General features: G+C 41.0%; 2 protein-coding genes across 5 annotated transcripts in view; one reads left to right on the top strand and one right to left on the bottom strand.

The window, feature by feature from the left end:
* The window catches only part of LOC126558167 (26S proteasome regulatory subunit 6B), a 199,445-nt gene that overhangs the window by 39,504 nt on the left and 143,085 nt on the right, over positions 1–16,856 (bottom strand). The window lies entirely within an intron of this gene.
* Positions 687–15,125, top strand: LOC126557012 (dynamin). Of its 4 annotated transcripts, XM_050212641.1 has the most exons (15): positions 687–872; positions 3,132–3,205; positions 3,275–3,424; positions 3,497–4,103; positions 4,168–4,513; positions 4,606–4,763; positions 4,841–5,135; positions 5,213–5,329; positions 5,503–5,514; positions 7,251–7,466; positions 7,565–7,658; positions 7,742–7,878; positions 7,945–8,111; positions 9,767–9,904; positions 15,029–15,125. In XM_050212641.1, the coding sequence occupies exons 1-15, from the start codon at positions 727–729 to the stop codon at positions 15,093–15,095; spliced, it is 2,724 nt and encodes a 907-aa protein (XP_050068598.1). In that variant the 5' UTR covers positions 687–726; the 3' UTR covers positions 15,096–15,125. The 4 variants fall into 4 exon arrangements, with proteins under 4 accessions (XP_050068598.1, XP_050068600.1, XP_050068599.1 ...); XM_050212643.1 differs by lacking the exon at positions 9,767–9,904; XM_050212642.1 differs by lacking the exon at positions 5,503–5,514 and having other exon boundaries at positions 15,029–15,119.

Here is a 16,856-nt window from a genome sequence, read left to right as displayed (position 1 = left end):
GGTCACAGCTTTTCTACACGTACCTTGCTCGCTGTCAAACCCAGGCAAAGGATAGAGCGAAAGAAAAAGAAACTCTGCGCAATCAATCGATCGGCAGGCAGGAAAAATTTAATTTTTCACCTCTACAAAACGGGAAAAGCTCTGGCTCGGTGTGTCCGCTGTGCGTCCGCGAATTCCGTGATTGCATCCGTGCAATGATGTAGTGCATTCCGTACGTTTCACACGGCTCACAAATACAAAGTCATCATCGAACGGTGCGAAAAGTCCGCCTGCGAGATAAAAAGAAACCCCTATTTTATCCAGCCACCACACACTCCCACAGCCACCGAAGACGACGGACGACCAAGGCGAATCTGAGCTATTGGAGTGCTGTTGTGAACACTGCGAGTGAGAAAAGAAAAAAAGGGCAGTGCGTGCGTGCGTTCGTGCGTGCGTCCGTCCATCACTGCAGTGAACGCAAGTGCAAGTGAACGAGAAGCAATTACGTGAAAGTTGTGAGGTGTTTTTTTTGGTCTCTGCTTCTAGTGAATGTTCAGATTTGTCGACCCCGACCGACGGGTGTGTGCAGTAACGGAGGCAAGAAAGTAATAGTGCGTTGTGTGACTAGTCGGGAAGACCCGATAAACGACGGACCGAACAAAGCGCTCCGGTGGTGTTTGTTCTAGCTCAAAAAGGGGCAGAAAAAAACGGTGAAAACAGCTCATCAACGGACCACAGTTCGCCACAATGGAGTCACTAATTCCAATCGTGAACAAGCTGCAGGATGCATTTACCCAGATGGGGGTGCATATGCAGCTTGACCTACCACAGATTGCGGTGGTTGGAGGCCAGTCTGCAGGCAAATCGTCCGTGCTGGAAAACTTTGTCGGAAGGTCAGTTACTGGAAAATCAAGCGAGGTGACGGAATATGGGAAGAGGGATGCTTTTGCCAATCATTACTCATCCAAATACAGCCCCCCCCATCCCCCCCCCCCCCATTATCCCCTCCATCGAGTAGCTGTCAAAGGATGAAACCAGCGCAAGGGAAAAGGGTTTGCGTTTCCTTTTTGCATAACATCCTGTGAGAGCAAGAGAGCGTATAAAATCCTTGCTGTTCCTGCTATTCCATAAAATCCAACCGAGTACTTAGTAATGAATGTGCAATTTCTCAAATCATAGTACACATTGGTTCGAACTGATGGAAGTGTCATTAGAGAGTGAAGGCGAAGGTATCATAAAAAAACATGATTCACCTATTCCGCCCCAAACGCGTTGGCTGGAATCTCCTCCATAATTCGGGTGTGTGCAGGAATGGTAAACTGTTTCCGTTGGGGGAAGATGGGATAAAACGGTGGAGTCGTGTGAGGGGGATCGCGTAATGTTTTAGTATGTGCATGAGCACTGAAACAATACAAACGAGTGAACGGGATGACCTGCCACGATGAATTCTTTCAACGTGCGCAAGCAGGATCGAATGTACTGGTGCGAGCGTGGAGGAAACAGAGACAGAGACAAGGCAAGATGGAAAGAGCGAAACTGCGCGAGCGATAAGACGAGCGAGAACAAGATAGCGGCAACCTTCTTCGCGAAAGAGCGCGCGCGGGTGCTAGATCCGAGCGGATATGTGTGCGGAACGATTTTTGGCCTGCTGCTGCTGGTCTCACCTTGGTGCTGTCAGCGGAAAGGTGGAGACTATCAGCGGAGGGGAGGGGAAATAATCGATAATAGAGCGGACCTTTATCGGGGGACATTTTTCGACTGCTCTCCACACACCACGGCTGGTTGGGCGAGATGGGTCCACAAGATTCCAATGCAAGACCTCCGCGTTTCACAATATTCTAGTGTGTATCCTTATCGCAAGTTGTGGGTCATTTCAGTCTATTCAGCTTTTGGTTGGCTTTTCCTGGTGGTGGTGTTCCTTTGGCGCACAGACAAGCTCACACTGTAGAGAAGGGCACCAGGGAATAGCTTCCCTAAAGTTGACCACATTTATGCACTAAGATGACCTACCAACACATCGTGCCTCACAGATGCATAATGCATACAATTTCTGGAGCGAAGCATCAGAACAAATACACATATTCGTGTATTACAAGTTGCGAACGAAGCATTCCTGAATAAGTGTGCGCAAGGCAGAAGCAGTAGCATGTGGCATGATGATGATGTTGGGGGTGAAAATATTTGCATTGTTTTCATTTCTTCGTAACTACCAATCTGGTTAATTACTGACCTTTCGTGTGTTTTGTTGCATTGAATCATATATTTTTTTAAATTCTATGGAAAACACTGTTTTCTGAACAGTTTTCCTCAACTAATGTGAAATGTTTATGGACAGATTCTAATAAACACATGTCTGTCGCTCTCTCTCTCTCTCTCTCTCTCTCTCTCTCGATCTCTCTCTATTTCTCTCTGTCGCATTCTATACTACCAGCCATCAGAATGCTTACCGTACACACAAAGCACACACTTTCATAGTCACTACCAACTAACACATGTACGCGATTGACACATCCTTTCCTATGTGTAGCTACGAACACTTCCACCATCGTCGTCCTTACGTATGCGCTGGAGATGGCGAAGTGTAGTAGATCGTAGGAGGAAAAAATTACATAATTTCCGCGATAACTGGTAGCGGGCCTTGGTTGACAGTTGCGACAACCCTTCGTCTTCGAATATCCTTTCCACAGACACTGTTGGTTCTGTTGTTCTTATAAAGGATGGATGATTTGAATGAAGTAATGCTAAAAGATACATCTCATTTAGCACAACCATAGTACATACTTCCGTGATGATGAAGGGAGCATCATCGTTTAGCTCATATTACAAACAGGAAGACACAGCGATTATTAGTTCCCTTTGAGAAAGATAAAAAAAGCATTCGATGTGATATTCACGTTCTTACTACAATGAACGACACTGTTCGGTTCAGATACGGAGTGTGAGAAGAGACATAAGAGATGTGGGGGAAGGTTAAGGGGTCTCGACAAAGGGTCAGTAAAAAAAACTATCTACATGGAATGATTACATCTAAATAGCATGTTCCGTTTTCTGTTTTCATTACTTTATAAGTTTGTTTGAACCCAGCAATGAGCTCAAGCAAAGCCAGTATTTTTACGAAGTAATAATTGTGTATGTATTTATTTTTATTATAGAGACTTTCTTCCCCGTGGATCAGGTATTGTAACGCGACGGCCATTGATTTTGCAGCTTATCAATGGAACTGTGGGTAAGTTGAATTAAATTCTAGCAAGCAGAGTATTCCTATTAACCATGGACCTTTCGTTATTCGACACAGAATTTGGAGAATTCCTTCACCAGAAGGGTAAAAAGTTTTCCAACTTTGAAGAAATCCGACAGGAGATCGAAGCTGAAACCGATCGTATTACCGGCAGCAATAAGGGCATCTCGAACATCCCGATCAATCTGCGAGTGTACTCGCCGCATGGTAAGATGAACCCCCTGACCTCGTAGATGTAATGGTTCCAAAACTATAGAATGTTCTTTTCTGATCTTACAGTACTCAACTTGACGCTGATTGATTTGCCTGGTTTGACCAAGGTGCCGATCGGGGATCAACCGGCCGATATCGAAAACCAGATCAAGGGCATGATATTTCAGTTTATTCGTAAGGAAACATGTCTTATTTTGGCCGTCACACCGGCCAACACCGATTTGGCCAACAGCGATGCGCTAAAGTTGGCCAAAGAGGTCGATCCGCAGGGTGTACGAACGATCGGTGTCATTACGAAGCTCGATCTAATGGACGAGGGTACGGATGCGCGCGATATTCTCGAAAACAAGCTGTTACCGTTGCGTCGTGGATACATCGGTGTGGTGAACCGTTCGCAGAAGGATATCGAAGGCAGGAAGGACATTCATGCGGCGTTGGCGGCGGAGCGCAAGTTCTTCCTGAGCCATCCGAGCTATCGGCATATTGCCGATCGGCTCGGTACGCCGTACCTGCAGAAGGTGCTCAATCAACAGCTAACGAACCATATCCGCGACACGCTGCCGGCGCTACGAGATCGACTGCAAAAGCAAATGCTCACGCTGGAGAAGGATGTTGATCAGTACAAACATTTCCGCCCGGACGATCCAAGCATCAAGACGAAGGCTATGCTGCAGTAAGTAACGTAAGAAGCGAAGAGAGGAAGACTTTGTGGTTTTAATCATTTCTCGTATCGGCAGGATGATCCAGCAGCTGCAGTCCGATTTCGAGCGCACAATTGAAGGTTCCGGTTCGGCGCTAGTCAACACGAACGAACTGTCGGGCGGTGCCAAGATCAACAGAATTTTCCACGAACGGTTGCGCTTCGAAATCGTCAAGATGTCGTGCGACGAGAAGGAACTGCGACGCGAAATTTCGTTCGCCATCCGTAACATTCACGGTATTCGTGTCGGTTTGTTCACACCCGACATGGCGTTCGAAGCGATTGTGAAGAAACAAATTTCGCAGTTGAAGGAACCGATCCTGAAGTGTGTTGATTTGACTGTGCTGGAGCTGTCTAACGTGGTGCGAATCTGTACTGATAAGGTAGGAATGATATGAGAGGAAGACGTTGGTTTTTTGTCTCGTGAGGGAAATTTCTCACAAACCAATTTCGTTTCTTCTCCTTTTCGAAACAGATGGCCCGCTATCCGCGTTTGCGCGATGAAACGGAACGCATTATTACGACGCATATTCGCCAGTGCGAACAAAAGGCCAAAGAGCAGATGATGCTTCTGATCGACTATGAGCTGGCCTACATGAATACCAACCACGAAGATTTCATTGGCTTCGCAAAGTACGTGCCTCGTGCCAAACGAAACTGTTTCTTCAGATTTGCTTGAACCAAACGTTTCCTTTCTTTTCCGTTTCTAGTGCTCAAAGCAAAACTGAAAACGCGGTCAAGACTGGCACACGTAACCTCGGTTCGCAGGTGATCCGCAAGGGACACATGTGCATTCAAAACCTTGGCATCATGAAGGGTGGCTCGAGACCGTACTGGTTTGTGCTGACCTCCGAGAGTATCTCGTGGTTCAAGGATGAGGATGAGAAGGAGAAGAAGTTTATGTTACCCCTGGATGGGTTGAAGCTGCGTGACATTGAGCAAGGTTTCATGTCCCGGCGCCATACATTCGGTCTGTTCAATCCGGATGGACGTAACGTGTACAAGGTATGGAAATGGCGTCGAAGGATCAATGAGTTAAAGAACGGAGTACTGCAGGAATAACGTATTTTTTATCACAACAGGATTACAAACAATTGGAACTGTCTTGCGAAAGTACGGATGATGTGGATTCATGGAAGGCATCGTTCCTACGAGCCGGTGTATATCCCGAAAAGGACACTCCTGCCAATGGAGATGAGGTGAGTGGTTTGGGTGCCAGATGCATGCTCGCTAGCAGTGGCGTTACAGTAACGGTGTTAAGAAAAATGAAAAATCGTTTACTCTACTGCATTGACGTCAACTACATTACTGATTTCTATCACACATTCTCTCTATCTTTCTCTCACGTTGCACACACTTCTTGATGAAGCAGACGGAAGCGGAGGTTGGTTTGAACACTATTTTACTAATTGATTTACTCTCCCTACCGCAAAACCTACACTTCCTGATCAGTCGCCGGTGGGCTAACTATTCCCATGTTTCCTTACAGTTGTTATGATTATGTTGTTTAATATACAAATATCCCCAAAAGTCCTATTAATCCACCCAAATTACCCTGTTCATTTAAGTCACTTCACGGTCTGTACTTTTTTTTCGCTTGAAAGATGGGTATGAAAGATTTGCCTTTTGTCGATGGGTTGTCGGGTATCGCTTTACTATTGTTGCTTGAATATTGTTCACCGTGCTTTAAGAAGAATCTTTGCTGATTGATCCATCCGTTCCGTTCTTACTGTTTGATTCGTTTCAGAAATTGCTAACAAATCAGCAATCTCTGGTAGATAATGTTAATAAGACAAATACCAATGATGTACGCAGTAACGTATTAATGGATTGTGTTCATATTCTTACGAATGCCCCTGTTTGATCATTTGCAATAATAGTTAAACAATCGATATCGGTCCACCTAATATGACATCCTACCGCCTAAAGGATATTTAGGATTGTGTAGACTGCAAAAAAAAGCTTTCATTTATTTCACTAACTCGGTCTATCTTGGCTGCGCGGAAAAATGTACAAAACAAAATTGTTTGACATTACAACATTGGGTACAAGGAAGTACTAACTAATGGTGTTCAAATACGGCACATACACACAATGCAAATGTTAAAATACGGCAATGCACACTTCAACTACCTCTAATTTGTATAATCTGTATAATTTATCCGGTCACGAGTGTCCCCCTTGAAGCTGTAACTATGAGATTTATCCTTGAGTGAAGAAGTTGAAATGGTGAGACATGTCCAGACGACCATTTCGTTTGTTTCTGATGTTAAACAAAACAATCCAATGGTCAAACTTATGTGCTATTTACTTCCTAGGATCGGATTTTATCCAATTATTCTGTAGCCAAGATTATTGCGTCAAGATTATTATTATTATTAAGCGATAGCCAAGACCCAGAAAGACCTTAACATTGTCAAGTCCTAGAAAATGCGAACATTTACTTTTATGAATGTCAAGCAATGATAGGGGCTGCCAATGGAGAGGGGAGTGAACATTTTTAGCAATACATCTTGGCGAACAAAATTCACAAAATTTTCTGTAATATTGCTTTTTTATGACAATACGGCACTGGACCGTAATAATCAATTGTAAATAAATATTGCTTTTTATACGTCGGAGTCGAAGTGGATTCATTATTCCACTCCGGAGTTCCCACCACTAATGCATATGCTACATTTGTTTTCCCAAGCATTTTACTAAATTCTTATTTATAATTAATTATGACGGTCCAGTCCCGTATTGTTATTTTACTAAATTCTTTTAGAACATTTTTATAAAAATTTGCCTCTGTTCAGAGCCCTCAGAGCCCTACCCGAAGGATATGCATTGAGGCTAGGCTTGTCCTGCCTTCGGTTAGTTTTACCATCAGTCAGTTATGTGCCATATGTTTGCTTTCTGATCAGTTTCATTTGATCTGCAAATGTGTGTTTGTGTTTGGGTGTGTGCGTGTGTGGGGTTAAGTTGCTTCACTAGTTTTATCACTAACAAAAGAAATTAAAATTAAAATGTGTTTCAAACTGCCTATTGGATTTTGTAGTTCACTAGAGTGTAAAACAGAAACCCAAGCTGTATTGTGCGAACGTGTTTGACACCTTTAATGTCTATTTGATTATTCAGGAAAGCAGCGAAAGTGGACCCACTGGACAGTCCCTTGATCCGCAGCTGGAACGACAGGTTGAGACGATACGTAATCTCGTCGAGTCGTATATGCGCATCGTTACCAAAACTACGCGCGACATGGTCCCGAAAGCTATCATGATGCTTATCATTAACAACACCAAGGATTTCATCAACGGTGAGCTACTGGCACATCTGTACGCCACCGGAGATCAGGTATGAAACCGGCTTGTTTCTTCTACTGAATGTGTGAAAATGTTTTGTAATAAAACTAATACCTCGGTTTTTTTTTGTTATTCCATCCATTTATAAAGGCCTCAATGATGGAAGAAAGCGCCGATGAAGCACAAAAGCGGGAGGAAATGTTGCGAATGTATCACGCCTGCAAGGAAGCGTTACGTATTATTGGTACGTATTGGTGTTTCGTGGTCTGGTTCGATGCAGCCTCTTGCCTTTTGCTAATGCTCCATTCCGTTCCAATCATACTTTAGGTGACGTTTCGATGGCTACATTCTCAACGCCCGTACCACCGCCAGTTAAAAATGATTGGCTATCGAGCGGCCTGGACAATCCGCGGCTGTCTCCACCGAGCCCAGGCGGTCCGCGTAAGGCAGCGCCACAGCAACAGGTAAGAGTCACAGGCCTGTAGGGGCAAATACGAGCGTGCTTGACTTACTTTTTCTGATGGTTGTAGGGTTCGCTTGGCTCGATGGGAGCTCCGGCTGGCCGGGGACCACCACCGGCACCGGCTAGTGCAAGGCCGGCACCGGCAATACCGAACCGACCGGGAGGTGGTGCTGCACCGCCACTACCCGGCGGCCGTCCAGGTGGACAAGCGTTACCAGCGCCGTTGATTCCATCGTAAGTAGTACCGTTTTATTCTTTTTGTCTTATTTTCTTTCACTATTTAACTGCTTGTTTCCTTACTTACGGCTATGATAAGCAAAATTTTCCTTTTTATCTATTAAATGAATATTTTTGATATTAAATTAAGTTAAGGGAAAAGTATTTTATATTTATAATATGGTTAATTTCGGATAGTTCAGTAATATTATGCTGCTTTCTTAAACAAAAATGTTTTCCCGTAAACAAGCAACAAATTTCTACGTGGTTCACATACACTGTGTGCTTCAGTAAGCTTTAAGTTCATGTTCATGTTGGCGCTTTCTTTTACTCCAAGCGTTCCTTGCGTGCAAAAAAACCTTTTGATTGCTTTGAATTTTAGCTTTATTTGTTTTATCTTTGTTCTTCTCTCTCCTGAGTAACTTATTCCAGCTTTTTTTAAAATCATAATAATATTGGTGTTGTCTTTAATGTCTTTTATTAACACCCTCCCAACCTAACTTTTACAGGCGGCGTTAAAAACTAACTAAAATAGCGAGCAAGTAATAAAAAACACGAGAAAAAAACACAACAATACGCGAAAAGAAGGCTACTTCTTCGTATGCAATATGCAAATTATTGTAGAGTTATAAATAATATACATATACATGCATATACATATATATATATATATATATATATACAAAAAAAAACCGCAAAACAACACACATAATTGTGTGGAAAACAAAGACACGGGGTTCATTAATCTGTAGACGAAACGATTGGCGGTACAATAACACTAAAATGCAAAAATGAAAAGGAAAGGAAAGTGTTTCGATTCTAGAAGAAAAGCAAAAACGTAAAATTTTGACAAAATATCCCAGTTAATGTTTGCACAAGGCAAGAAACGGTTAATAATACACACAAACCAAACAAAAAGTTAAACTCCAACGAGGAACAAAAAATACAAAAAACTTATCCCTTAAATGGTGCGTTTATTAAAAAGGAGTATAAACATAAACTATAAAACACTCGTTACGATTATAAGCGTTTTAAAGGCAGGCGACATCATGTAACACGAATGATGTTGCAATGTAAAAAAATGAATCTGATTACACTACTCTCTCTCCCTCTCTCTCTCTCTAGCAATGAGAGATCGTGATCGTGTTCGATCCCTCTAAGCTTTTGATTTTGCATTTACACAATCTAGGGATGTTTATCGTTGCGTCACTACTTCTGCTGGATTCGTAGCGTTTCGGTAATTATACAGTGAAAATAAATAGAGTAAGAGCCCGTTAGTTAGTTAGTTTTCATCGCCCAGTGTATGATGGTTAGGAAGAGCGGTGATGGCGAGTGATGTAAAACTCGAAACAAATTCGCAGAACATTTTTTCTTCAGGGAGAGTAGAATGGATGAATGCACCGTTCCGTTGTTGTGTTGTACCTTTTATATATATCTATAATTACGTTGTAACAAGACGGCGTAATTATATGTTTAACGCTTACACAAAAGCACGAATCTCTTTGTTGTATGTAGAACATAGAAATAGTAAACGCAAAAATGCAAATGAACGGGTTGAATATACGTTACGTTAATGCATACTTTTCCCATCTTCCCATCAAATGTGTCGACGCGCCACCACCATCAAACATATACACACACGCACACCGGCACGCCTCATCCTCACATCCCAGGCGTCCTGGCGGTGCCGCTGCGGGTATGGCACAGATGCTTCCGGCCAGCACCAGGCAACAGATCAACCAACAGGTTGGTCAGGCCGTCACCAATGCCGCCATGAACGAACTGTCGAACGTGTTTGCCTCGAAGTTCAAGTAAAGTATTCTTGCTTCCCCGTGTGTATTCCCGTGTCGTGCATTCTCATCTTAAATCTTATCGTGTGCTAAATAATGGGTGTGTGTGTGTGTTGTGGTAAAGGAATAATGGAGATGGACAAAAGTACCCCAAACCATATTATAGCGCAAAAATGATTCCTAACGCTTGCTCTGCTGCCATGCGATGGTTTGTTTTGGGACGCATCTGCATAAATGCATCCATATTGCAACATTCTTCCTTTTATGTGCATGTCAATACCTCCTATCGGTTATCCCTCCTAACGGGTCCTATCGGTTTTACCCACCGGTGTGTTGTTACTTATGTTGTTACGATTACGGGCTCTGGCGTTGTTAGAGAGGGTATGAAAATGGTAAAACTAATCCCGTACAATCTCACTAGATGATTCTGGCTTATTATAAATATGGTATTAGGGGAGATACACGTATCAACAAATAGTAAACGGAGCGTCTCCGAAAATTCAACTGCAAATACGATGAGTACGATTAAAACTTAGCGAAGTAAAACAAAAAGTAAAAGAAAAACTCGAAAATGTAAGCAGTGTAACCGGAAACATAGTTGTAGGAGGTTCGAAAATCACTCACACAAAAACCACACTCACATGTGCACCGCAAACAAACGAACAAAATCCATGAACTCCTAAAATGATGGAAATCACCATCACATGCTCTGCACCTATGCTGCTGCACCTATCGAACATGAATGATATAGCTGGCCTTCAGCAAAGAAACATGTTGATGTGTTGATTGTGTGTGTTTGAACGCTTTCGTGTCTCTTTGTGTGTCTAGTTTTAAATTGCATTGAATCACACCATTGAATATTCCCAAAACAAGCAAACAAACAAAGGCGAAAACAATATGCAACGACACAGCAAGTTCTGGGTGATTGATGGCAGGGGATACGCAATATTAAAAGTTGTAACCATAGAAGAGATAAAGAAACGAACAACAAATCGAGGAAACCAAAATCCACAACATCCTATCCCAAATAATCTATAGTACGAACAAACGTTTCATATGTTATAAAAGTAAAGAAAAGAAGCGAAAGCGGAAAAAAAGATCCCCCCCCCTCCCCGAAAACACAACAAACCACATAAGAGTAAACTAAAAGTAAAATCATGCGACTAACATTCTTTTAATGTTGAATTAATAAATATCCATACCTCTATCCGCTAATCTGGGCTCAAAATGGGCGTACAATAGAAGAAGTTGTCCTTCGTGCAAACAGTTGCAAACTACAAAAACAAACCGTATTGAGATCAAAGCTGATCTCATCTCCATAACCGAATCCAGAAGCAACGCACGCAAATACGTCTTGAAACATCCCCAAAACTGCTGCTAAAGTGCGTGAACTGGAAAAAAAGGAACAAGACGACAGAGGAAACAGCAGAAAAAAAACCACAACCGTATCACAAAAATATTACAACAAAATGATATAAGTAATATAGATATATTATATATATACATATACACATGCATATATAAATATAGTTCAAATGATAATGTTGTTTACTGTTTGCGTGCGCGGATAATATTAAAACAAACGCTTAAAATTGTAGAAGTTTATAGAAGCAAAACGAAGCTGTGAGAGAGCCCAGAGAACGATAGCAATGTAGTTGAAACGAAGACAAAAAAAGGAACAAAAAAATGTCCCGAAAACAAATAAGAAGACGCATAAAAAGACTCAAGATTTATCTAAAACAGATGGACAAAAAACAAACACACACACACATACACCTAAAAAATGCAATCATACAAAGTGTAAGATTAATTTTGTTTGATATATGTATCTAGATGCTCTGCTCTGCTGGGGGTTTTTTATGCTTTTGGCTTTTTCTTCTCTAGCTTAAAGGTTTAGTCAAGGAAAGGGATTATTTTGATTTATGTTTTTGTTCTTAGTTCGGTAAAAATTCTGGTAGGAAGTAACGATCATTCCAGCATTGAGTAGTAAGGATTTGTTTTATGCAAGCAATGGCTCGGTAAGGTATATTGTTGTCTTTTTTTTCTGTTATCCTCTTAAAAATGGACAAATTTATGAGAAATGAGATGTTCTGCAGAGGAGCGCAGCGCATAACGTTACAATGTGTGTATAAGTCAATTAAAAGATATTCTATTTGTTGTTACGACCATGACAGTCCCTTGTGTGTATGTGTGGCAATGGTGGCACACACACCGATAGTTGTGAGGCCGTTTATTCCCATTGCAATCATTGCTCTTTAAGCGTTAAGCCTCTCTTGTGGAATCTTCTGAAAACGATGAGGGAAACTCTTTTTACTATTAATTTAAAGTTTCAACTTGTGACATATCTTCGCTACACAAGACACAGATACAGGCACTGCAGCGATCGATCGATTTCGAATCGGTTTTCTCGTATTGTAAATGTGCACCAAATTTAATAAGCCGCTAAGGGATGCATATTTTATTTTATATGTAAATTAATTTTAACAACCATTTTAAAAAGTCTTTCGTTGGGCATGTAAATCCAGTTTTCCCCCTTTTCTTTTAGCGCTAAACAGATAGTTTAACAAAAAACAACACTCGTACAACCATGCAGAATATTAAATTATGCGATTTGCGATTATATGGTGCATTTTATGTTTTGTATACTATGTTATGGCTATAAAACAGGGGTTAGGCGCTTTCTCTGTCTTAGAGGCGATTAGGGGTTCATTCGATCGTGCAGAACACTGAACTGAAGGATATAAGAAATACGATGCGATAGCAAAACTTTGCACATTCTCTGCAATTTGAATCGGTTTTTCATCATTCATTTCGACTTCCAGTCTCTTTTATTGCATGCAGAGGCGATAAGCTAGTATGATTCCCATTCCGTTATCTTTATTGCATTCTGTAATGCGCCCCGTGTATCTGAAGCAAAAAAAAAACAAAGGATATTAATTAGAAAGCCTGATAAAAGAGAAAATAAACATACACACACAGTAAAACAAAACAAACATCTACACGCGATCGTCAAAATGCGCCTGAAAGTGGGTGAATGGATAGGAAGGATTGGGAAGTTACTTAAATATACTAAAAGAAGGATAGAGGAAAACTAAATTACAAACAGACACAAACACACAATCCGCCACAACCTGAGTAAACAATGCAAACAAAACATCAACATGTAATACAATCGCTAATCACAGTAGTGTTGTTGTGTAGTACACGCGTTACAAGCAACGACAAGCACTAAAACATTCAGCATCAAGTGTAAGGGATGCCAGTTCCGCGCGGAAGGACTAAATATACCTACATACTAGCCGTGTGTGAGTGTGAGAAGCAAGAAAAACATACGAAAAATCGAAACCAACCAAGCAAAAGTAAAGAAAAATACACACACACACACACACACACATCCACATAACTACCAGAACAAAACAGAGGAACTATACATATTATATCTATTCTATGACAGAGAAAAATAAAGTATAACATAATTAATTGGAATTGAAATGTGGGAATTGCCGCGTGGGAACTTGTGGAAATATTTCTTCTTCAATGACGTGCACGTGGCGGGCGGGTGTTTATGTTTGTGTGAGTCTTGTATGTGTTTTTTTTTTTTTTTTTGGGAGGTGGATATGAGCGGGAGCGATTACTACTACTCATCTTCTAACGATCATGGTGTGCGCAATGCTGATCAATACATTATTGGATGTAGGTGTTTGGTTGTGGGCTTACTATATTTGCTTCATGTACTAATACTTATTCTAATACACTGATGCCACTTTCTATAGCTACACCTATATTTTATCGCAATGTACAGCTCTCCGTAACGATCGTCTTTTGAAATGAAAATGTTACAATAACCAGAAAACCTTATTTACTTCATAGATAAATATTAGTTAAAATATTTAATATTTAAATGATAAACAAACGTCGAACAGTTCTAATCAGTTACTCATGTTCAACTGTTAAAATTATATAAGATATACTCCTATTACTTTCTCTTCACTTTTCAAAAGCTGGACCTACACTCATCTTTAATTTGAATTTTGGAACAAGTGCAAGTAGCTTATTTGATTTTCGGTCTGATTAAAACTGTTAGTCGTTCTGGCTAGAAGTATTTTGGAAAAAATGTAGGTTACCTATTTCATCGCAGAAATCTCGCAGTTTGCAGGAAGAAAAAAATATGGTCATTATACTTCTTCTTCTTTTTGGCTTACCGTCTTAGCACTCACGGCGGCCCTCTAATGGCTTACTAGACTTACTGATATCACGTAAGTTGGATGGTCAGTCCCCACTAAGAGGGAACGGTCCGAATGGGATATCAATCCCTGTCCTGCCGTGGTAAGACTGAGAACTTCTACAACATGGAGGACGCATTGCTTAATGTTAATGATGATAAAAATAGTTAGGTTTCTGTTCTCGACTCGTTATTCCTCAAAGTAGCTTCCTCAGTCCGTTTATCGTTCGTTCTCAATGAGATATTTTTTCTGCCTTGCCACATGAGAGCTTTCTGTACTAAGGTTATGGTTTGAATGTTTTATTTTTCCCTATTTCGTTGGACGGAAGAATGTGCTCATCTTCAAAGCATACTCGACAAGGATCTCCACCGATCTCCACTGTCTCTAAAAGTTCTGTTTTGTTCGCTAGCTAAGGTCTTTGCTAGAGTGCTGGTTCAGAAATAGAGTCTTCGGATCGGTCTCACAAGAGTAACTCGAACAGATCCATATAGCTGTTCGAGTTACTCTTGTGATTTGTTTGATGTGTAATTTACACATCTTCATCCATCATCCCTTCCAGATCAACATAAAAATCATGGTTTTAGTTTCTAAACCCCTCCTCTTTTTTGTTCGGTTTTTACTGAATTTGAAGTAGGCAGAATATACACACACACATAATAAAATGAGTTACGGCTACAGGGAAGGTGGCGTCGGTGTATTATGGTGGGATATGTTAAATACTATTATCATCTCCTTTTTTTTTACTCACATTACGTACTTTTTTAACACTCTTATTTGTGGTTGTATCTGCTCACTAGTTAATAGTCTCCATTAATTTAAATTTTCCTAATCTATAACATCATGCTTCATGTTCCTTTTTTCATGCATTGATTTATAAAACATATTCTGATTGCAAATTGACCCTTTTGTTAAACTATTGTAGTCGACCAGCACAGAATGCGCCACCGCGTTTACCCGATCGACCGTACAACGCCATGGGACGGCCCTGAAGTGATCGTGTGTTAGGTATACAAAATTAAGTACAAGGTACTACAAGGAGCGAAAACAAAAAAGAATTGCAGCATTGAAATTGTTGGTGTGCCACACAGCCGGGACAGTGTGTGAATAAGTTGACCATTGCACATAGAGAAACAAAACACATGGTTATTCGTTATTCTCCCTTGTTCCTGCTTTGCCTCTGTACAGATATTTTTCCGTGCGGGATTGTTCGAAGATATCATGATCATGATCAAGTTTTGGAATGATCAAGTTCAGGAACCTTCTTGCCCATTATCGCACCCTTGATACGTGCGGGTGTTTCTATGTAGGTAGGTGCTAAAAGAACGATTTCAGAGAGAGTGGTAGATACACAACATTACAATAACCGAAACCATTCCGATTGGGCCAAAAACCGCGAGGGTAGAGAGGTCGATCCCGAGAGACGCTTAAATATGAGGGTAATGCTTTATACAGGTTTAGTAGACTATTATGCTCGGCCACTTGTGTAAGGGGACGGTATAAATCGCGCGCTGCCTTTTTTTAGTTTAGTGTAAGGTAGCAATGGTGTAAGCTAACTTTATAGGTCCGCAGAACGCGTAGTACTGATCACCTCGAAGGTGTGGATAAGCAATGCGATGCCTTTAAAGATGCAGATTAGGGAAAAGTTTTAGTTAGCGGAAAAAGAAGAAGATGCAGTTGGAGAGCAACGATTAAGTCAAAGAAACAGGGTTTGAACGATGTTAACGGCAGAGGAGCATATGGAAAAAGGGTAAGAGATTAGGGCACAATTCTCCACATTCAGTAACCATTCGTTTTTGTTTTCTTTCGGTAGGGTTTGAGAACACTAATTAAACAGATAGACTAATCTTTCGATGTTTTTTTTTATTTCTTTTGCGGCTTACTGTTGTGTCCGTCCCACTTCTAGGAGTAACTACTCACTAGCCCTCGCGTTTCCTGTTTTCTCGATCAATCGAGAAGTAAGTGGAAATACCGCTGAAGTATTAATTTCTGTAGTGGCAACAAGTGGCTAGCTATTTGTGTCCCCAAACCCGACATTGTTCTGCTGCTGTTTGTACCATCATCAAGCTCAATATTTTAACGTGCTAAAGTATTATTTTGTACATTTTTTGTGGTATATTATTTGTAAATAAAACACCCTTGCACTGGTGGATTGGTGGAAAAACGAAGTTTAAAGAAACGCCTGTTTTATGCGTGCGTTTTGTAAGATCGACGACTTTACGATCTGTTGGGGATGATAGCTGCTATTCCTATCATTGTTTAGCGTTGTCTGTGTACCAAGCAAATAAAAAATCGAAAACAAATATAAAACTTAATTCATTTAGAACAGTTTATTTTCTTCTTCACAATCCGAATACACATACAAGTTCAATTTCGTTACTTTTTCCCGTTCGTTTTCGTGAATAGCGCGCCAAGTACGTGTCTTGTTCTATACATTTACATGTGGTTGCTTAAGAGAAGAGGCTTTCTTCTCCGACCTTTAGTATGAAAATGCCTTCGGGGACGCTACAACGCTCCAATGAAAAATAAGTGGGCAGATAAATTGCATCAACTGTAATCCGGTGCGTGTAGCTCGCTTGCCTATGTAGACAGAGTGGCGGGGGCATCGATTTTAAAAACACAAATAAATACCCATTCTAGCAATGCTAATCTCCCTGTTAAACTTAAGTAGGCGCTGATGATCGAGCATGAAGACGGTATACGCGGTAGTAGTGGTGGTGGTAGCAGTAACGGCGTAGGCAACGGCTGACGAG

This window comes from Anopheles maculipalpis, chromosome 2RL, assembly GCF_943734695.1.
Source record: "Anopheles maculipalpis chromosome 2RL, idAnoMacuDA_375_x, whole genome shotgun sequence".
Taxonomy (NCBI): domain Eukaryota; kingdom Metazoa; phylum Arthropoda; class Insecta; order Diptera; family Culicidae; genus Anopheles; species Anopheles maculipalpis.
This window is presented reverse-complemented; position numbering and strand designations above follow the sequence as displayed.